The 23668-nt window shown below is 33.2% G+C and overlaps 1 protein-coding gene across 1 annotated transcript; it reads left to right on the top strand.

The window, feature by feature from the left end:
- The first annotated feature begins 680 nt into the window (after positions 1–680).
- Positions 681–23668, top strand: LOC147072095 (putative multidrug resistance-associated protein lethal(2)03659). The gene is made up of 15 exons (XM_085947433.1): positions 681–812; positions 1107–1259; positions 2427–2620; positions 10191–10369; positions 12619–12830; positions 13385–13611; positions 14042–14192; positions 18601–18831; positions 18928–19045; positions 19911–20150; positions 22158–22344; positions 22594–22763; positions 22867–22966; positions 23148–23288; positions 23379–23668. Exons 2-15 carry the CDS (start codon positions 1142–1144, stop codon positions 23409–23411), a joined length of 2301 nt encoding a protein of 766 aa, XP_085803559.1. The 5' UTR covers positions 681–812; positions 1107–1141; the 3' UTR covers positions 23412–23668.

Here is a 23668-nt window from a genome sequence, read left to right as displayed (position 1 = left end):
GCGCCACTGCAGTCAACACCTCAACAGAGTTATTTGCCACTCCTCAGTGTTATCAGCCTCTATATTGGCATGCTTTGAAATAATACTTTCGTTTTTACCTAATATGTCTGGGTTCCCAATGAGTCGTAAAACCTATTTTTATTGGCATTTTTATCACGAAACGAGTTCAAAAAAAGAAAAAAAATTACCGCAGACTGGGGATCACGTCATACTAAAATCAACATGTGTACCTACTAGGTTAATAATGGTCTTTATTAAATAAATTAGAATAAATACAAATAAATTTAATTACATTAAATTTTAAAATATTCTAATTTATTTTCAGTGTTGAAACAGATAAAACAGTCAGATGAAACAAATAATTTCAAGTTGACTAGTGCGATAGGGTTTGAAAATGCTTTTTGCAAATGGATACCAAACCATTCTGAGTACACGCTTAGAAATATTACCTTAAACATCAAACCTGGAAGGTAAACAATTTATTTTTGATAGAATCAACGTTCATATTATGTTCCCAAAATTAAAAGTCAGAATCGCCATATTTCACAACATTTGAAATGTAGCCAAAGGCTGTTATGGTTTTAGACATGGGCTTTGAGGAAATAATAACATTTTCGAATTATTTCGACTAATCAGCATTTCAGTTAATTCTATTTTTTTTCTTATTAGCCTGGTGGCGATTGTAGGATCAGTTGGATCTGGAAAGAGTTCATTGTTTTATGCCTTGCTGAAGGAACTTCCCATTTTAAGAGGCTCGATAGAAGTTAATGGAAAAATTTCATACGCGTCTCAGGAGCCGTGGCTGTTTAATGGTAAGATGAATTGGATTGTATTTTATACAAATGAAAATCATTTAATGTTTTCAAATGCAAACATAAACGTCATATACTCAACGCTTAAAATAAATCTCTTTTACATATTAAGTACCTACTCAATCTAAAGATGCAGTTTCATCATTATGGTTATTCATAGAGAGTTTATTGTGAAATTCCTGATGATTATTTCATTTTTTAAATTTGTATTAATCTATTACATAATGATATTTTTGTGGCGTTTTACGGTGAAACATTTTGGTGTTATTTACTTATGTTTTAAATTGTTATTAGGTACAATTAGAGAAAACATCTTGTTTGGGTCTGAGATGAATAGGGATCGTTACAATACTGTTTTAAGTAAATGTTCACTTGAAAAAGATCTTCATATATTACCATGCGATGATAAAACTCTTATAGGAGACCGTGGAACTGGCTTGAGTGGAGGTTTGTAAATACTTTACATGATAACATTAGTTTATGTGATTTTTTTTAAATTTTGCATGAAATAGATAGATAGACATATCAATTATTTTCACTGTTAATACTTGGCGGAACAACATGTTCTTAGACCATACTAAGCGATTATTTAAAGCCTATCTTCTTAAGAAAATAATTTTTAATTGCCTATCAACATATTTTAATAATAACATTATTATATTCTACAAAAATGACACTGTCTGTAGGTTTCCTAACTAGACAGACATGTAGCTATTAGCACTAGTACGTAAGCAGCTATTACATCAACGGCACTATCACAATCAAACAATAGCTTCAACTAATTTGGTACATTTCACGCATGATTATAAATACACATATTGTAAAAAAAACACACACACAATGTCAAACCCAGTATCATACTATCACGTGACCTGAGGCTGTAAGTATTTAAGCCTCACGGGCCCTCCGATCCATATAGTGATATAATTTTTGTAAAAATTTATATTGATTTCGCCGTGCTGGACCCGGTACCGGTCTGGTTGTCTAAACACCCGACTATGATATAAGCACAATTTTCTAGACCGAGTTTGAATCGCAGTTGGGCAATACTTTTCTTCAAAATCTATTTTAGTGCCTGTTGTCTTTTTTTCATGTAATATCTATTATAAAAAGGTAAAATATAATATTTTTGTTCAGTGAAATGAAATGTAAAAAATAAGTAATGAAAAAAATTCAAATTTAAGTAGGTACCCTGTAAATATGGCTGTCCTAGGACTTTATTTCAGTTATCTACTACAATCTACTTACCTACAACAGGCACCCTTCACTACTGCTTATAAATAATATTTTCAATTGGTAGCAAAATTTTACAAAACTGGAGTTTATTATCCTTGGCTATAATAGTTTGATGTGATTGGTTAGGCTTAGTTTGGTTTTGTAGCTATATGTGTTTTCATATAAGTAAGTCATCAAAATCAGTTTATAAAATATGTAAAGTTATAAAAATCTAATGTCCGTCAGGAGGAAACCAGTCCTTCATTTCTATTAATAAATTATTGTGGAATAAGTACAAATAAAACAACAACTAAATATTATAAAAGTGTTTATTATCTCTAAGAAATAGATAAACTTTTATAATAATTCTGAATATGATATTTATTTTGGAATTTTCAGGTCAAAAAGCAAGAATAAATCTGGCACGTGCCGTTTACCGTCAAGCTGATATTTACCTGCTGGACGACCCATTATCAGCAGTGGATACTGCTGTTAGTCGACAGCTATTTGACAATTGCATCACAGGATTTTTACGTGACAAAACAAGATTACTTATTACTCATCAGCTGCAATATCTCGATCGAGTTGATCACGTAAGTTGTCAAAGCACTCAGTATGTTATTCTGCTATGAGATCCTTCCAGCTCTTTTGAAGTGAAATTATTTCATGTGCGGTAGGGTGAATCCTACTGGAGTTTAACATAAAAACCTTCAGAAAAAATGCATGCCCTTCGAATGTCATTGTAATTATGATGTAATCAGCCACACAACAATCGAAAAAATACCACGGAAGAAAATTTTCAAAGAAAAGTAATCACAAACTGATCTAAACAAAGACTTTTAATTTTAAACATAATAATAAAGATATTACATAATATTTTCAATGTATATATGAGCAATGTATATATATGCAGATATGAGTATTTATTCTTGATGTTTGGAAATACATAATTTTGAAAAACCTCAGAATCTATTGGATAAATAACATATTAGAAAAAAGTTAGACCGAGTGGGATTCAAACTCACATCTTTCACTTTCCAGGTGGGTGCTCTCACCTTTAATTTTTCTATGATTCTAATAACTATGTTTTGTCTGAAGTTTTTCACGTTTCGCCAATCGAAGGCATTCAGCTTTTGTAACAGACATCACAGAGCAGTCAAATATTAAAATTTATTGCTTGGCATTTATATACTGGCGACCAATGACATTTATTAATATTTTTATTCAATACTGAATACACACAAGATTTAAAATGCTATATTTTTTAATATAGAAAATATATTATAATTTTCCATAAAGATACTCCTATGGGCTCTACGCTGTAACTCGGAACATTGAAGGCACTCGCAAAATTATGTCATTGTGACATATGCGCAACACACGTATCGACGTGAGGCACCCAATGCGCATGCCCATCATAGATATTATTATGCCCACACACTTATTTGTGTATGGGGACATTGGTTAATGCTATACTTCAGCTGAGGCATGGTCTAAAAAGATTGTGACTACGCGACGCGCAGATTGCGCAAACGACGCGTGCAGAACAAAACATAATTTTGTCATAAAAATTCAACATGCGTCCATTTAATGTTATGTTTATTGTTATATTAGTAATAATAATAATATATTCATTGACATGTTTTCTTTTTCAAGTAAATGGGTAATGTTTTTTAGTCATCTTTACACGATTTAAGAATATATTACTCCGACGCCATCACAAAACAAATTGACGTGTTCACAGCTCGACTATCGCTCTCCGATTGGCAATGAGTCTGAAATTTCGTCGCACCTATTGTTGAAAATTATTTGCCGTTTCACTGAAGTATGCTCTTAACAATACTATTTGAGTAGCGTAAATTTCTCGAAGAGTATATGACTCACTCCGTTAGGGTCGACAAATACGTCACAATGATATCATATGATGTCATTTTTCAAGTGCCTTCAATGTCCCGAGTTACAGCATAGCGGTGCAGGTCTCCTACAAAGAAATCAGGTACATAGGTATGTAATATTATGTTCAAACCTTTTTCTTTACAGATTATTCATATTGAAAATGGTGAAGTTGTAACAGAAGGTACATATAAATATTTAAAAGAATCCAGTTATAGTTTCAAGCAACTTTGTATAGTCCATGAACAAAGCAGTCAGGAAAACGTTATTCTAGAGGACGAGATAGAGGAGGCGCAAGGGTTAACTTATAAGACTCAAAGCTTAGAATCAGTAAGTAACATTACCTAGTATTTTTCTTATGGTGGAATAATATGTAATATAAACTCAAAATATAATTAGAATTTTGGCATAATATTATTTTGGACATTTTTATGATTAATAATTTACAAATAAATAAACAAGATACCATTGTATTTCACGATGGGTGATTAACGTCCCGTAGGGGTAGGCAAATTGAGCGTCGCTTGGGGGCAGCAGTTAGTCGAAGGGCGGCAAATCGGGGGGAATCATTAGGTATAACTGTATAAAAAGGGGTACCTACCCAAACTTAGTAATAACAAAAATATCTTTCCATTAAAAAATTCAGCTCACTTGTTGGAAACAAAATGTATTAATTAACATGACTGAACTTTTTTGTCGGGCTCGCGATGTCTAGTAACTTCCGTTGTCCTTGGACATCACATTCTTGATTACCAGCAACGACGCGTGCAGATTTGCGAATTATATTTGAATTATAGGTAGGTGCATATTTACCTATTTAATTAATTTATCCAAATATGTTTTCCAGGCACTTGCGAGTTTTGAAAGTTGTCAGGTGTATTTTTAAATGTATCTGAAACCGTGGACTCGCAATCTATTAAAGAATTGTCTATTAAAGTAGAGATGGCATTTAAATTAGATTCAGTGGTGTTTATTTTGTTAGTAATAGTAATGTATCCATAAAACACATTTCTTAGATACTGGAGTAGTAAAGGATGATGAAAAATACTGCATAAAAAATGGGGTGGCATTTTACGAGGGTGGGTCAATAATTCCTTAGAAAAAAGCATTAAAACAGTTTTTATTTTTGTATTTTTTTTTTATTTCTCAACATAATCTCCTTGGAGCTCAATACACTTGGTTAGACGTTTCTCAATATTTTTTAAACCGTCAGAAAAATAAGTTTTCGGAAGGTCCTCAAAATAAGCATTTGTCCGATCGATGACTTCTTCATTTGAAAAAAAACGTTGTCCACTTAGCCATTTTTTTAAGTTTGGGAAAAGGAAAAAGTCACTGGGGGCTAAATCTGGCGAATACGGTGGGTGGTCGACCAATTCGAACTTCAATTCTTCAATTTTAGCCATTGATCGTAAACATGTGTGAACACGGGCATTGTCCTGATGAAAGAGGATTTTTTTCCTGTTTAAATGAGGCCGTTTTTCTTCAATTTTGTTTTTTAGCTGGTCCAATAAAGATGCATAATAATCCCCTGTTATTTTTTTTCCTTTTTCCAAATAGTCAACGAAAATAATTTCACGTGCATCCCAAAATACAGTAGCCATAACCTTACCAGCTGATTTTACGGTTTTCGCCTTCTTTGGACATGGTTTGCCTTCGCAATCCACTGCTTTGACTGTTCTTTCGTCTCGGGAGTATAGTGGTGTATCCATGTTTCATCTACAGTCACAAAGCGACGAAAAAATTCATCCGGATTGCGTTGCATGAGCGACAACAGGGCTTTAGAGGCCACCACCCTATTGCGTTTATTGTCGACTGTGAGCAAACGCGGCACCCATCTTGCAGAAATATTTTTCATGCCCAATTTGTCATGTAAAATAGAAATGACGCTACCTTTTGAGATCCCTGTAACCTCAATTATCTCACTCAACTTTAATCTTCGGTCACTTAACACCACATCGTGGATTTTATTGATCATTTCTGGTGTAGTCACCTCTACAGGACGTCCTGAGCGTGGTTCATCCTTTGTTGATGTACGACCACGTTTAAATTCATTTAACCAGTTATAAATAGTTGCAAGTGAAGGAGCAGATATGCCGTGAACTAAATCCAATTCATTTTTTATTTCCTTTGCTGTTAACCCTTTTATATTAAAATGTTTAATAACAGCTCTAACCTCAATTTTCTCCATTTTCCATTTTTCCATTTTCCACAAGCAATTTTTTTTTTAAATGTACGAGAAACACACAACAACCCGACCAATCTGATTGAAACTTCGCAGCATACTGAATCGGTAGTGCCGCTGCATGAAAACAAACCGCTTACAGTACTAGTCGCGCCACCTGTCAGCTTTTCTAAGGACTTATTGACCCACCCTCGTATCTAGGGACGTCACTGGTGATTAAGGCTATACTTCAGTTGAGGCATGGTCTAAACAGATCGTGACTAGGCGATGCGCGGATTGTGCAAATGACGCGAGCTCTTTAATAGTAAAAAAAAGTCTAATAAAAAAGGCTATTATATTTCATGGCCATGAACACTTTAAATTTTATAATTGTGTAATATATTTTCTGATTATTATGTGTCGATACTCGACAGCTCCATTATTAAAGTAGATGTATCAAAAATCGCCAATAATTCACTGTATAAGTAGATACCCTTATTTTGAACTAAAACACAATTTGAAAAACGTTAATGTAGTGTTTCACACTGCCTTTAATCTTAGCGGTAGGTAGGGGGCCCGCCAAATATCCTAGCCTGAGGGCCCGCTTCAGGATGTGGGGGCCATGGTGTAGGTACACCGAGTGCAATAGACAAAAGACCGATAAACGAGAAATTAGACTGCGTTGTGTTGAGTAGTGAGAAACCCGGGGTTCCAGCGGCTAGCTCAGCTGTCCATCGAACCCCGGATCCACAAAAAAAAAGTACGATATATTTGGGGGTGGAATTAAATAAAACCACGTCTGTCTCGTGTAACTTGGTATTAGTTTATATTTTACACTTTCTTTACATGTTTAGGTTTTTACAATTAGTTACGCAGGTCCGTATATGTCGGAAAGGGGACGCTTACTAACATCTTTTTTCTTTCTTTTTAAATTCCTCGGACCTACGCCGTCCAGCAAAAAGGACTCTCGCGATTGGCCAAATCTGATCGCATGATCTTTGATTCGGCGAATCACGAGCCTGACCCTGGCGCCGGCGCGCGAGGATTTCACGCACAATGCGCGGCAAAATTTATTATATTTGAATACTTATATTTAGTCTTAAAATTATCGCTTTCATCCATCATCATTTATACTTTTTAAATTAAATTAAATTTATCTTAATTACACCTCCGCCCAATATGCGATTTTCACACACCGGACGAAGGCCTTTACTTATGATTAAAAAATACTTACGTGGTTGAGCAAGGAATCAGATTAGATGTTTTATGAAGCCGTTTCTAGAGGTCAGGGTTACGTTTCGACTTATAGCTACTAAATGATTATTTTACACCGGGAGAAGCCCGCCTGTAACAGGGGTGTATCAGTAGGTTTGTGTATAAATTAAATTAATGCAATAATACTTTTTTTGTCCATTTTCAATTAATATTTTGGAACCTATATAAAAAAACCAAAAATCGACGATAAACATTCGGCGAAAAGAACGACTACACCCACTACACTCAGTGGTGGTGTAAATAAAAAGAACATTTTTTTTCAGTGGAATTCGGCATACATATTGTAGCTCTCTAGACCAAGCGGGTAGCACAGCCGATATTATTTGAGTAATGTTTAGCATACTAGGCGCACATGTCCAGCATGGTCGCTGTTAGTCACTTCCAATCCACCAGTCGCTGATGACACGCTCAACGATTACCGCCATTATGCCTCCAATTTAATAAAAACTAGGAGAAACTGTAAAAATATAGCGCCGTGTATTGTGAAAATATGTAAAAATAATTATATGAAGAAGAAAAAGAGCCTATGGGACTAATTTATATTCTCCTCCTTGCACCCCCCACCCCCCAATACGTACCTACTTAAGTAAGTACCTATCTATGTAAGTGGGTTTATTAGTTATTTATTATTATTTATTAGTCGAGTTTGCTGAATTGTTCACTATAATCGTTTCTATTTCACAAAGACGTATCTCCGTACTATGAGTACCTAAGGATATAATCTAAAACGTAAACGAAAAAAATAAACACAAAAACTTATCAGCTGATACATTTTTGTGTTTATGGAATTTATTCTGACAGGCTGGAAACACATCGCAAGTAAACATATCGCCTTGTTTTTCAACTGTCAAACTATTTCTTTTTTATTTTGAAAATCTCTTTGTTTTACATACTTAGTTTTTTCACAAGAAATAAGTGAAATTCAATAAATCTATTACTATATGCTATAGGTTAAATAAATATTTAAAAAAACTAAAAATATTCACGATACAGTGAGTTCTAGAACAAGGAGAATAATGACAATCTTTATGTCAAATTAGGAAAACAAATTTTGGTAAGTAAGTTTTACTATTGTTCAATTACGTATAAATAAATAATTTATTATGTGTATGGAGTTAATATCTAGTTTTTAATATTATGTTGTGTTTTGTTTTAAACTTTTCAGATAACAATGTATCCGATAATAAACCAAACGTAGGACACCTACCTTTCGGCCAAGTGCAATAATTGCAGAGTGCCAATAAATAGTTCCTCACTGATTTTTCAAAAACATATTCAAGTTTTAGAAAATATAGAAATAATATGCTGCAAGGGGATTTTTTTCTGATGAACATGTGCCATCAAATTATGGATGTTAATATGACCAATGTCTACAATAAACCATTGCCCATATCGAAGGAGAAGTTTCAAGACCTGAAAATACTGAAACTGGTGTAATTCGTCAGCAATACTACCAGTTTTACAATGGCTTGGCAACTGGTGATGAAGCTATTATCAGTGATGAAGAAGCTGATTGAGAATACTCATATACACATTTAGTTCTAACAGGTTTAACTCTGTTTAATGTTATTTTTCTCATGAGTCTACCTCTTCCTAGTAATAAAATTGATGATAAAAAAGATGTTATTATGTACTTAAGTTTTTGTAAAGTAAATAATATGTACCTAATCATTAGTAATTATTTGTTTTCTGAATAAAAATAAATATATTTATTCATATTGTTTTCTACATTCAACCCAAAACGTAAGTGGGTTGACTTTTTTTAAGACCGTATTTTTAATATAGATCATCAAAATTACATTTCATTTTTAAATTTATTTAGAAAGAGAAATGATTATACTTTAAGGGGGGACATGCTCAGCGTTGGTCAAAATGGAGCTTTTGTTCTATTTTCTAAGACTTTTTAACCGAAAAAAAATCTTTTTATTTTAAACGGTACATGTTCAAACACGCACGTTATCATGATCTTACTCCCTACTTCAGTTTTATTTTGTCAATTTATGGCTACGGCCGTATGTTGTAGCTTAACTACTGGGGAATGCCAAAAGAAATGGCGTATTTCAAAAAAACACTTCCTTATTCTTAGGTTAATAATTATTATAAAGCAATCATTATTCGTAGGATGTTTATCACACTTGAATGGTCAAAGGCATAGCTCATAATTAGTATCTTTAGAATTATCTTCAAATGTGTTAATCTTGCCCATTTTTTAAATAATAAAATGCCTAATTCTTGTCAAATTTGGGATCACAGAGATTATCAATATAATTTTTTATCGTAAATATTTCACTATAATAATGTCGATATAAATTATACTGATGGTTTTATGAATGCGTTTAAAAATTAATAAATGTAAAAAATCTTAACACCACTGCACATTTATGTACTGAAATATGACTATATTCTAAAACATTAGAGCGAGAGGCTTAAAAGAATACTATTTTATGTAATAAAAATACTTTATGCAGTCATCAAATGTTTAAAATAAATATAACGGATAATAAGGCTTCAAAATTATATAAATAGATTATCTACAACGTTTAAGGTATGTCCAGGATCATGCTTTGAAAATAGAAAAAAAGCTCCATTTTGACCCACGCTGAGCACGTCCGCCCTTAAGAAGTCGAAAATTTCATCTTTCTATCATTCTTAGTTTTGTTAAAAAAAAAAACCTCTTAAAACAAAGAAAAAGTTTGTTTTGCCTCTTCTGAAAAATCGACTTTTTGTAGATAGGTTTTTGTGTTAATCTCCTAACTCCATAAACTCATAGGAACATATTGAAATAATAAGCTATTGATGTATGTAATTTTTTGATTTTGTAATTATGTCAACAGTTGGAAATTGAACCAGAACAACCAATCCCTGAACAGGCTAGTAAGACTTCAGTGGGAATGTTTATTTACAAAGCTTATGCACTCTCCAGTGGTTCAAATATTCTCTTCTTTGCATTTGTGATATTCACGGTGATCTGTCAAGCCTTGGTATCTGGAACTGACTACTGGGTGGCTTATTGGTAATTATTAATCATTCAAACATTATAACACTATTTCCAATAGATTATAAGGTAGCATTTCATTAATTTATTAGGACTATATTGTATTACATCAGTACATTTAAATTTCTCTTAACAGACACAGCTTATATGGAATTTCGCTATATTTAATGGTAATATAATATATCGGTTATAGGATTTAATACAAAAATTAAGTGGTTGGTGAGTGAACGGCGAATCAGACATACATCCCTCTCACTTTCCATATATGGAATTTAGATTGACAGATAACTTTTTAGGGATGAAAACGTTTGAGAATTGTAAATGAGAATTACATAAGTATCTTTATATTCAAATCTGCTACATTCCATATTATTATATTCATTAGTATATTTTGTCTTTCCAGTAACACAGACATTTTTTGAACATTAAATAAAGTATTGAGATACCCGGGGTTCCAGCAGCTAGCTCAGGTGTCCATCGAACCCCGGATTCACAAAAAAAAGGAGTTAAACGATTGGAGTGTAAATAAAACACGGCCTTTCGTGCTCGTAACGTGGTCTTCTTATATTTTCTTAATTTTTAGTTTTACGAATTATATTTGGGATTTTGCCGCGCTTGCCGGCAACGTTCAAATTTCCACGCGCCTGCGCCGGGGTGGCCCTCTTGATTCGTCAAATCAAAAGCATCACGCGATAAAATTTGGCCAATCACGAGAGTCCTTTTTGCTGGACGGCGTGGGTACGCGAAATTTGAAAAAGAGAAAGAATTTGAAAACCAGACGCTCACTACTTTCTTTCTCTTTTTCAAATTTCGCGTACCCACGCCGTCCAGCAAAAAGGACTCTCGTGATTGGCCAAATTTTATCGCGTGATGCTTTTGATTTGACGAATCACGAGGACCACCCCGGCGCAGGCGCGTGGAAATTTGAACGTTGCCGGCAAGCGCGGCAAAATTTATTATAAATAAATACTTATATTTAGTCTTAAAATTATCTCTCTCATCCATCATCATTTATACTTTTTTAAGTCAAATTAAATTTATCTTAATTACACTTCCGCCCAGTATATGATTTTCACACACCGGACGAAGGCCTTTACTTATGAATAAAAAAATGACGTAGTTGAGCAAGGAATCAGATTAGATGTTTTATGAAGCCGTTTCTAGAGGTCAGGGTTACGTTTCGACTTATGACTACTAAATGATTATTTTACACCGGGAGAAGCCCGCCCGCAACAAGGGTGTATCAGTATCTTTGGCTAGCTTCATAAATTAGTCTGGTATTTTAATAATATTATGAATACACTCACCCAGGGCTTTTTTTTAAAAACAAAGGTGCCGGAACTCACTTCATGCTAAACTTCTTACCTACTAATGAAAATTATATTCAAATATCATTAAAAGCTAGTTTTTCTATTCCACGAAGCGCATAAAAAATTAAACAAACAAATACAAATAAACAACTAAAGTTGTAAAAAATAAAATTATAAAAACATAAAAATATTTGAATGAAAGTACCTATATAGTGATTTCCATGGCCCCCACTTCCTAAAGCGGGCTCCCAGTCACGGATCTTTGGCGGTGATTTGATGGTGTTCGAGGTATTAAGGGTATTCAGTGTATCAACAAACATTAACCAAAAACATGCAATTACACAAACACATTCTTCAAAATGTTAATATGCCTGAAGGAAATAAGCGCGATTTTTTTTACGATTAAAGCAAATTTATGATGTGGGCTTTTTTCACTTATCTGGTCGATCCCCCAGGCTAGAGCTATGACAGCCCCCTCTTTGTGGGGGCCATGTTGATTTCCATGTTCAGTCCAATTCTCGTCTGGCAAATCGTCCCAACTACTTTTCTTAGTGTTAGAGTCTATGGCTGAATGTCCTCCACTGAGTAACAACCGATCAAAGTATTTCGAAGGGTCGAACAGTGTCAAAGGAGATCCGATGAGTTTGATGCACAAGAGTGCCGAAACTGTTTTGGTCTTTAACGAAGCTCTTATTGGGGTAATAATTTGATTCATTTGCGAAAATTCGTATTCACATTCACTTGAAGAAATGGTAATAGAATTCAATGCATATATCAAACGTGATGGTTTTTCGGGATATGTCTTTACATATGAGATGATTGAGGATAATTAACTTGTACTATGAATGCGTTGCCGTAATGCCGTGAAAAAAGGTGCCGGAACGCCAATCCACCGTGTTACATGACAAAAAAAGCCCTGCATTCACCTAAAATGCTTAATTCAATTTTACATTGCAGGGTTAATTCACAGGAAAAGTTGATCTCTATAAATCAAAATCAAACACAAATGGGTATCGACAAAATAAATGAATCTTTAACAGGAGGATACGTGATGAATACCTCCTACACCACTACTGAAAATTTAGAGATTGTAGGAACCACGGACAAAACCATTGACCTTAACAATGAAACTACATTAACACAGGCTGGATATATTTATGTTTATTTGGGTAAAAAGTTTTTTTTATTCATAATTTTATTTTTTCAGTGATTCTTGACCGCCTGACCAAAAGACCTCCTAACAATTTTTTTATGAAAAAGGGATGTTAGCCACTTGCTCAATCTATGAGGTCCATGCTCTGGATCTAAACCAGTGCTTGAAAATTTTATAAACCGGAGTGCTCTATAATATTCCGAAAATATCAACATATCTATCTAATTTTATGTATATTTTATAAATGTAAGTGTATTAGATTTTTTATTATATTGCCTACATACGGATGGTCAAATTATATTTTCCACAAGATGGAGTGATAATAGCGGGAATTTTACGAAGCGGAACTTTCTTCCGGTGTATTCCGGTCCATTTCGACCCCTGGTCCAAACACACATTGCAAAATATCATGTGCATTTGCTAGACCCACGGATTAATAACATTTATTAGCTATTCAAATTAAAATTGATCTCTTTTCATGTAGGTTAAATTACAAAATCATTATCTAATTTTTGACACAATTATGAGTTCTGTATAGGTTTGTAAATTATTAATTCTCTTATATTTCAGGTATGGTGATATTTCTAGTTATAGTGACATTAATTCGTTCTTATTTATTCTGCTGGTTTTCTGTGAGAACGTCAATTAATCTACACAACAATATGTTGAAATCAGTGACTCATTCAATAATGAGATTCTTTTACACAAATCCAGCCGGCAGAATTCTCAATCGCTTTTCAAAGGACATTGGATGTATTGACGATGTGTTACCCCCTCTTATATTGGACGTATCACAGGTATTACTTAACCCATAGCTTACGGGCCGCACAAAATTGTGTTTTTGCTAATTACTTTTCAAATGCAAATTAACACGTTAATTACAAAATTAATTAAAAGGGCCCGTAAGCATTGTGTTAAATATGATTACAGTAATGGTCTTTGTAGTCCTGTGCATATGGCCCTAGCTTTTCATCCGGGGGCTCCCAGTTCGATCCCAGTGAGGTCACATTTTTTTTGTTTTACATTGAATCAGGCTCTTCTATTGGATTAGATATGGGTAACACCGCACTTTGAAATTATTGATAGCATTTCCTACCTATACATTCTTTTTCATTAATCCAAGCATATTAAATCAGATGCCAATCTAAATAAATTTTAAATATCTATTATTGCAGTGATGTGAAATAATAATATGATAATACCGGTATTTTCATTAATTTTTTCCAGGTGTTTTTACAATCTATTGGAATTCTGGTGATCGTGATTATTGTCAACTATTGGCTTCTAATTCCTGTAATAATAATGTGTTACATATTTTTAATCTTGCGTACACTCTACCTCCCGACATCGAGAAGGCTGAAAAGGTTGGAAGCTGCAAGTGAGTTTAAAATTCAATTTCCAATGTTATACAAACCTAATAAGTATAACCTCGTGAAATTGAAACATGTATAATTATTCTAAATTTAAACACTATACCTAATTTAAAAATACATACATTTCGTCCTCTTATTGCAGAACTAGCCTAACTGATTTTTTGTGATTTTTTTTTATTTGATAGAAAAATTCCTTTTTTGATTCTCTATTTGGAGTCCGAACAGGCGTATCTGAATTATCAATATAAAAAAAGTTATCAGCTTAGATCATTCCAAGCCTAAATTCAATCTTAAAAATAATTTGGAACTAAATTAGCCTAACTGACGTTAAGCTAGTTCTGCATGCAAAAGTACACCTACATGTTGGCAATATCGCCTCTTTCTATTGCAGTTAGGATTTATTTGTACTAGTTTGCTGTCAATGTCAACTGCCAACGTAATTACGCTGATGCTGTAATTACCGACAAGTATTGCAATTATTCTATGGACCATCTAGTGGCTCCTTCCACATCTAATTCGGTTGATGATGATGAGATAGTTAACACATTTTCTACCGAGATCAGTGGCATGACTGGAGTTCAATCAACACCAAATCGATTGATCCCGCTGACTCCAAATAACGAAGGAGAAATCAGTGCCACAGTGGCCCACTTTACATTAGAACAACGAGGTAATTATGAGTTTTATTGTTCACTTTTACAACAAAAATAAACACTTTCTTGACTGAAATAAGAACTGCAATTTGCTTCTATCCCGCACATTAGCTCAATGATGTATATATTTTCAGACTCTGTAATCATCGACAAGGTTTGCAATAATTTTATGGATGATCAAGAGGTTCTTTCGACATCTGATTCCTTTGATAATGATGGGAAAGTGGACCCATTTTCTACCGACAGTGTATCAGACTATGAACCACCACAGCATTCACTATCATCACACAGTGATGAAAACTCATCAAATGGTATTGGTAATATTGTAAATCGACTTTAGCACCTGTCCTAGAGGTGTATAACTCAAGTCAAGCAGGGAAAAAAAGACTAGGAAAAGACATCGTAATGAAGCTCTGTGGCGCAGAAATGTAATAAAAAAGTAGCGAAATTCTGGAAACGAATTTATAAACTGGAAAAACAATGTAATAAGTGAGCGTCAAATGAAGGAACCCTCTCCTCAAACATGCAAATTTGGTTGTTCTATAAAAATTACCCAAGAACAGAGGGTTGCAATATTTCATCAGTTTTGGAATTTAGGTGATATAAATAATCAACGTGAACCGCTTCGTTGAATTTATTAAAAAAAAAGAACTACAATTGATATAAGTGAAGGTCGAGAAAGAAGTCATCGTAAAATGACTGACAACTCAAATTTTCTTTCAGAAGATCTTAACAAGATTAAAATATGCCAATTGTTTTTAAACTCATTGAGCATACGTTATCAAATGGTTAAGACTGCTGCAAAGAATTCATACCACCTTAATTCAAGCATGGTTGCTGATGACAGCAGAGGGTCGCAGAGGATATTTGCGTTAAGCAACCACATGAAGCAAAACGTGAGGGATCACATTAACAGCTTTTCTACAGTAAGCAGCCATTATTGCCGAAAAAAGACCATGAAGCAGTACTTGGATGCAGCATTAAATATAACAAAGATGTTTTACCTATATATAAAAAGGACTACGAAGGAAAAAGCTTGACAGTAGCCATTGCTTCAATGTACCTACATATAGAGGCGTATTTTGTAATGAATTTAATTATTCTTTACTCCGAAGAAGGACCAGTGTGACTTTTTCTTAAATTTGAGCAGAGCAGTAATGAAGAAAAAGATATTATGAAAGCAGAATATTATGATACTCATTTAAAAAATAAAGAAATTACCCGAAAGTTAAAATAAATGTCAAGGAGCAGGCAAACTTAAATAAAACGTTCCTATTGCGCAACAAGTCTAACAAATCCCAGAGCAGAAGCCGCACAACTATACTATAAACATAAACGAAAGTATGCCACATACAATCTCAGTATTCATGATCTAGGGTCACAACAAGATCATTGTTTTATGTGGCATGGATCAATTGAAATGAGAGGAGTGTGTGAAATTTGGAAGCTGTGTTTTTGATTTCATCAAACAACAGGTTTCGGAAGGGATAAAAGAATTCATATTTTTTTCAGATAATCGTGCTGGAAAAAATTGTATCCATTTCATGTACTGTATATACATGTTCTGTGCGGCCAATTTCTCTTGTAAAATAACACATATCTTTTCAGAAAAAGGTCATACGCAGAATGAAGTTGATTCGATTCATAGTGTTATTGAAAGGGCTGCCAAGAAAATACCAGTATATACACCGAGCTAGTGGTATTCAATAGCACGATCAGCATGTAGGAAGAGACCCTACGCCTACATTGCTTGAAATCAACAACCAAAAATTGGGATTAGGATGAACGTGGAATCAAATTTTCTTGGCAAAAGATAAAACGAATCTCAGTAATGCCAGAAAATCCACACACACTCCAAATCGAGTACAACTTTGAAGATTCGCCTGCACCAGTTAATACAGCTGAGCGTAGCCGTGGACCACTAATTCAAAAGATAACTGACTTCAAATTGATGCCAGTAAGAAGTTCGGTCATACCAATAGCTAAGCTAAAACATTGTGACCTAATGTATCTTTGCCCGGAGAAAATAATCCCTGTTGACTACCATTCTTTCTATACAGGACTGATCACCTCACCACAAGAAGTGAATAGGAATGAAACCGACAGTGATTAAATTAAAAATAGTGCTTATGAGTAATAGTTTTTATTGCCTTTTCATTTATATAACTTCTTGAACCTTAACTTTCATTAATAACTACAGTATATTATAAGTACCCATGTTCATTGAAGTGTTTGGTAGATTTTGTGAATAAAAAAACTATGTCGTGAGATTTAATTTTTATTTTGTAGTGCTGTACAAATTTAGCCTAACTTCCTAATGCGCTTAAGGTACCATTTTTTATTGCCTTATGTTCGCATTCAAATACCTTAACTCAATTAAGATAGTTCTGATCTGAATTATTGTAGTACAACTATATCCTAATAGTTATGCAGAACAAGCTTAACTCAAATAAGATAGTGCTGATTTCAAATACTGTAGTGCAAAAGTAGCCTATCTGCATAAAATATGTGACGGAATATACTTTTTGGTATTTTTTTTTCACATAAACAAAGCATTTAACCAATGCATTATCATATATTTAAATCAATTTTTTTATATTTACAGTTTTCAAATTAATGACGAAATAAAGTTTAAAAGTGCTCTCCTGTAAAATGTCCAAAAATCAGTTAGGCTAGTTCTGCAATAAGGGGACGAATAATTGAAGCCTGAAATGTGCATGGACTTTTTTATGTGCAAATACAACAGATAAAACATGGTGGTGACCAAAATTTAAATTTTCCTGGAAATATCATCAGATTTTGTTGATTTTCAATTAAGAAAATAGTGATGTATTTTATGATGGTGAATACTAATTCAAAGCTAATCTATTGCAATCTAAACCCCATAAAATACCAAATTGGTGGAAAATTAAGTTCAAGTGTACATTGTTTTTTTGCACTGTGCTATTGATACCAGCTATAAAGGTATAATTTCACAATATATTACATTAATAGCAGTGGCAAAGACTCCATTCTAGGCTTTTAATTAATGCCTACCTTGTAAAGAAAAATAATTTTTAATTGCCTATCAAGTAACTATTCAAATAATATTTTTTTTTATATTCTACGAAAATAATATAATTTGCTTACCACCAACGATATCTGTATGTAGGTATGTATTATAAATTAATTGTCGTCTTGCTCAACCGGGCGTGTTCAGCTATCACATAAACTAAAACAATGAAAGGTTTAACAAGACAGGCTCCGATGAATTTGGAGTAACTTTGTAAAAAAAACACTCACGCAATGTCAGAATTAGTGTCAGTGCCCTGAGGCTGTAGGTGTTTTAGCCTTTTGTTTTCACCAGAAATATTGGATCACATGTATGAAAGAAATGTATGAAACCAAAATATTATGTTGATCAATCTTGTATACGGTTTCAACGTTGTGAAATTTGATCTGTTTACTTCAATGTCATTAAGTCTTTTGTCTTCTCAATTGTCTCTCGGTTAAGAAGCGGTTATCAGTTATCTACCACAGCCAACCTACTTCAAAAGGCACCTTAGGCCACTGCCTAGTAGAGACTGCTTATTTTCAATAAATTAATAAAAACCCTAATGGTATTAGCCAACAGCTTCAGATTTTTCATATTCAAGAAAATCAGCTGATAAACATCATTTTTTTATGATACTTACAATTTGTAATAAAATAAATTTCAGTAGGTACCTATAATTTATAATTATTGTGGTTTTACTCTATGTAACTGATTCCATTCTTCTAGGTCGCAGTCCAGTATTTTCCCACCTGACCACTACACTGCACGGCATGACAACGATTCGGGCATTCGAAAGTCAACAAATTTTACATAAAGAATTCGATACCTATCAAGATACCCACACATCTGCATGGTATTTGTTTCTTGGGACATCAAGAGCGTTTGGATTATCAGTGGACATAGTCTGTTGGATTTTTATGGCCATTGTGACTCTCAGCTTTCTAATACCCGGAACAGGTGAGATGATATTAAGTATTGCTTAAAATATTTCCATTTAGATATTAATAGTCTGTGACTGAGTTTATCTGATGAACGACTATTTATCACTTTCAGAAACTTCTGGAGCTAATGTTGGTCTAGCTTTAACACAAGTGATTGCATTGACAATACTGTTCCAATTTGCCATGAGACAAAGTGCAGAAATTGAAAATTACATGTTCAGCGTCGAAAGGTTCTTATAATGTTCATTACTTCTCCTCTTCTTCAATGATGCTACAGCTCAAATCAAGCATTGAACTCTTCAATTCTTGGTTTTTCCGGTATTTTCCTCCTTTTGCATCTATCAAACATTTTCTTTGGGATACCCAAGTCGTTCATCTATTATAGTTGCTCTGCCCATTTATCAGTCAGAGTATTTTTACATATATATAAGGTCAAGGATCCTTATAGACCACCACTTACCTCACCTACATCACCACCTCCACCGCTTACAGTTCCATAGATGCTTCGCAGAATCATCCTTTCGAAATCCAACTTTTATTACCTACAGATGCAATACATACTCATCGCTCTCTATCATGGGTCTGGTTAAGTTATATTATAAGTTCTGTTTAAAAATTTAATCCCATACTATCCAATGGATATCTTAATTTGCTTATTGAATTTCATTTAAGGCTATACCTCAGCTGGGGCACGGTCTAAAAAGATTGTGACTAGGCGATGCGCGGATTGTGTAAATGACGCGTGCCGAATGAAATAGAATTTGTCATGAAAATTAAACATGCGTTCATTTAATGTTCTGTTTATTGTTCTATTAGTAACAATAATAATATATTCATTGACATGTTTTCTTTCTCAAGTATATTGGTAACGTTTTTCAGTCATCTTTACATGATTTAAGAATTAATACCCCCGTCGCCATCACGAAACAAATTGACGTGTTCGCAGCTCGACTTTCGCTCTCCGATCACCAGCGAGTCCAAAATTTCATCGCACCTACAGTTGAAAATTATTTCCCGTTTCACTGAAGTATGCTCTTAAAGGATTTATTAACCTATTTGTATGTGTCACTTATTTTTTTTTGCTTTATCTACTAGAGTATTAGAGTACAATCACCTGGAGAAAGAGCATCCACTGAAAACATCTATAGATGATGAAATACCAACAGAATGGCCTCAAGATGGGAGAATAGAATTCCAGAATATTTGGTTGAGATATTCACCGACCGGTACTGCGGCTTTAAACAATCTGTCCATAATGATTCATCCGAGAGAGAAGATTGGCATTGTCGGTCGAACCGGAGCTGGAAAAACTTCCATTATAAGTGCTCTTTTTAGGTTCGTACCTTTGTTAATCATAGCCAGGTAGGTTTTTTACAATATAATGGTATGTAGATACATACGATATGTGTAAAAAATTACATAGGTACCTAAAAAGAATAGAATTTTTTTTTTTTTTTTGACCATGTCCGATCCTGATAGGAGCATTAGTATAGGAGTATCCACAGAGTGGAGGCTTGTATTGACAGATTTTTGTTAGAATTGCCAATTATATATTATATCTTAACGGCCCACGTGCTCGTCGTAGGTCAAAATTGAGTTTTTATTGTATTTTCAAATCATGATCCTGGACACTCCTTAAACGTTATAGATAATCTATTTATATAATTTTGAAGCCTTATTATCCTTTATAGTTATTTTAAACATTTGATGACTGCATAAAGTATTTTTGTTACATAAAATAGTATTCTTTTAAACCTCTCGCTCTAATGTTTTAGAATATAGTCATATTTCGGTACATAACTGTGCAGTGGTGTTAAGATTTTTTACGTTTATTAATTTTTAAACGCATTTATGAAACCATTAGTATAATTTATTACGAGATAATTTTTGTAAAATATTCACGATAAAAAATTATATTGATAATCTCTGTGATCCCAAATTTGACAAGAATTAGGCATTTTATTATTCAAAAAATCGGCAAGATTAACACATTTGAAGATGATTCTAAAGATACATATTATAAGCTATGTCTTTGACCATTCAAGTGTGATAAACATCTTATGAATAATGATTGCTTTGTAATAATTATTGACCTAAGAATAAGGTAGTGTTTTTTTGAAATACGCCATTTTTTTTGTCATTCCCTAGTGGTTAAGCTACAACATACGGCCGTAGCCATAAATTGACAAACTATAATTGAAGTAGGGAGTAAAATGATATTAACGCGCGTTTTTGAACATGTACCGTTTAAAAAAAAATTAAAAAAATTCGGTTAGGTACATGACCTAACCTGACCTGACATAACCGAATTTTTTTAATTTTTTTTTAAACGGTACATGTTCAAAAACGCGCGTTAATATCATTTTACTCCCTACTTCAATTATAGTTTGTCAATTTATGGTAACGGCCGTATGTTGTAGCTTAACCACTAGGGAATGACAAAAGAAATGGCGTATTTCAAAAAAACACTACCTTATTCTTATGTCAATAATTATTATAAAACAATCATTATTCATAAGATGTTTATCACACTTGAATGGTCAAAGACATAGCTTATAATAAATATCTTTAGAATTATCTTCAAATGTGTTAATCTTGCCGATTTTTTGAATAATAAAATGCCTAATTCTTGTCAAATTTGGGATCACAGAGATTATCAATATAATTTTTTATCGTGAATATTTTACAAAAATTATCTCGTAATAAATTATACTGATAGTTTCATAAACGCGTTCAAAAAGTAATAAACCTAAAAAATCTTAACACCACTGAACAGTTATGTACCGAAATATGACTATATTCTAAAACATTAGAGCGAGAGGTTTAAAAGAATACTATTTTATGTAACAAAAATACTTTATGCAGTCATCAAACATTTAAAATAACTATAAAGGATAATAAGGCTTCAAAATTATATAAATAGATTATCTTCAACGTTTAAGGAGTGTCCAGGATCATGGTTTGAAAATACAATAAAAACTCAATTTTGACCTTCGACGAGCATGTCCCCCCTTAATAGATTTGGGATTTCATAATTTTTGGCACTGCAACCCTTGGTAGGTCTTGGCTTCCTCCAGAAACTTTCTCCATCCCTGACGATCCTATGCCACCATTTTCCAATTGCTTTAGTCAAGAATCCTTAAATTATCAATGGCACAGCCCAGCCACCAGGTCATCTCTTGCCCTCAGTACGTAATATTGAGTAATTGCTTTATATTCACCACATTATTTTTTAATAGGTGTACATTCTTGACATCGTTTATGAAGTAGGTGATATAGTAGTCATTTTAAAATATCATTGTATTTTGCCATATTTTATAGACGTAGGTATTTTATTCACAGGATGGGTTACCTGGAAGGACATATTGGAATCGATGGAGTAGATACGGAAAAGATAGGTCTTCTCAAAATACGCAGCAAACTGTCAATCATTCCTCAGGAGCCGATGTTATTCTCTGGAACACTGAAGAAAAATCTTGATCCTTACGAGCAGTATAATGATGATGTATTATGGGAAGCCCTACATCATGTTAGTATTGGAAATTATGTTAGCATAATAATAGCTAATTGAAAGCACGACGATTAATAAATTCTTTCAATTATTTTGTAAAATATTTGTCTACTTCTAACTGTACAATTGAATTGATATTATATCAAAGAAACATGTATAATATAAACACACATTTTCATTAAGTAGCACTGTCAGTTGCAACATATCCGAAGACTGACAGATCGCTGTGACCAAAAGTTTGAGCTCACTATTAAATCTATTTTACAGGTTGCGCTAAAAACTGTGGTGTCGGATTTACCTGGAGGACTAGATCATATTATTTCAGGAGGGTCTAATTTTAGTATAGGACAAAGGCAGCTTATATGTCTAGCAAGAGCTATCATCCGGAAAAATCGAATACTCATATTAGATGAAGCAACAGCCAATGTGGATACAAGGTAAAAGATTTTTTTAGAACTGACGAATTAATTTTAATGGCAAAAATTGTTATAATAATTATTATATTTTTACTCAAAACATTTTTGCTTTGTATGATTTCAGAACAGATGCTTTAATCCAATCTACAATCAGAGACAAGTTTTCAGATTGCACAGTTCTTACTGTTGCTCATAGACTTCAAACTGTTATGGATTCAGACAGGGTAAATAATATTATTTCCCAAATAATGTACCTAATAATTTTCATAAATGATACCTACAAGCTGTCACTCGGAAGAATGTTACTGCCATCTGTATTCATGCTACTTTAATATTTTATAGACGCAGAAACTTGTTGTTTCCTACTAGTTTACTAAAAAATAGTAATATTATTCTGATTTTCAGGTGCTTTTGATGGAAGAAGGTTCAATGTTGGAATTTAATCATGCTCATATACTTTTGCAAAATATTAATGGACACTTTCATGAGATGGTTAAGCATACTGGAAAGGCGACTAGTGAAGCTTTATCAAAACTCGCTCAGCAGGTACCTAATACAAAAAAGTACTTCTAAACAAATATTCATCAATGGAAATAGCCACATGTTATTATTAATCTCATTTTGTTTAATTTTCAGAGCTATGAAAGCAAGATGGCCCAAAAAAACTAACTGGTTGATCGAAGAAAGTTTAATACTATTATAATTTTTTTTTAGTCATATAAATATTAGTAGTAAGATATTGTTATAATATTACTACCATATTTCCATATATAACAAGCAACTTTACTTTATACTATGTACATATTATAATTTTCAGAAAAGAATGTTTACTTTCAGAATAATAGTATTTTATAAATGTTGGGAATATATCATTTTAATTAAACCGATAACTTATAATAATTAAACAACTTTTTTTAAGACTGTGA

The sequence above is a fragment of the Rhyacophila brunnea genome, unplaced genomic scaffold, assembly GCF_057557595.1.
Source record: "Rhyacophila brunnea isolate RB1 unplaced genomic scaffold, BYU_Rbru_1.0 scaffold_2, whole genome shotgun sequence".
In the NCBI taxonomy this organism is placed as follows: Eukaryota; Metazoa; Arthropoda; class Insecta; order Trichoptera; family Rhyacophilidae; genus Rhyacophila; species Rhyacophila brunnea.
This window is presented reverse-complemented; position numbering and strand designations above follow the sequence as displayed.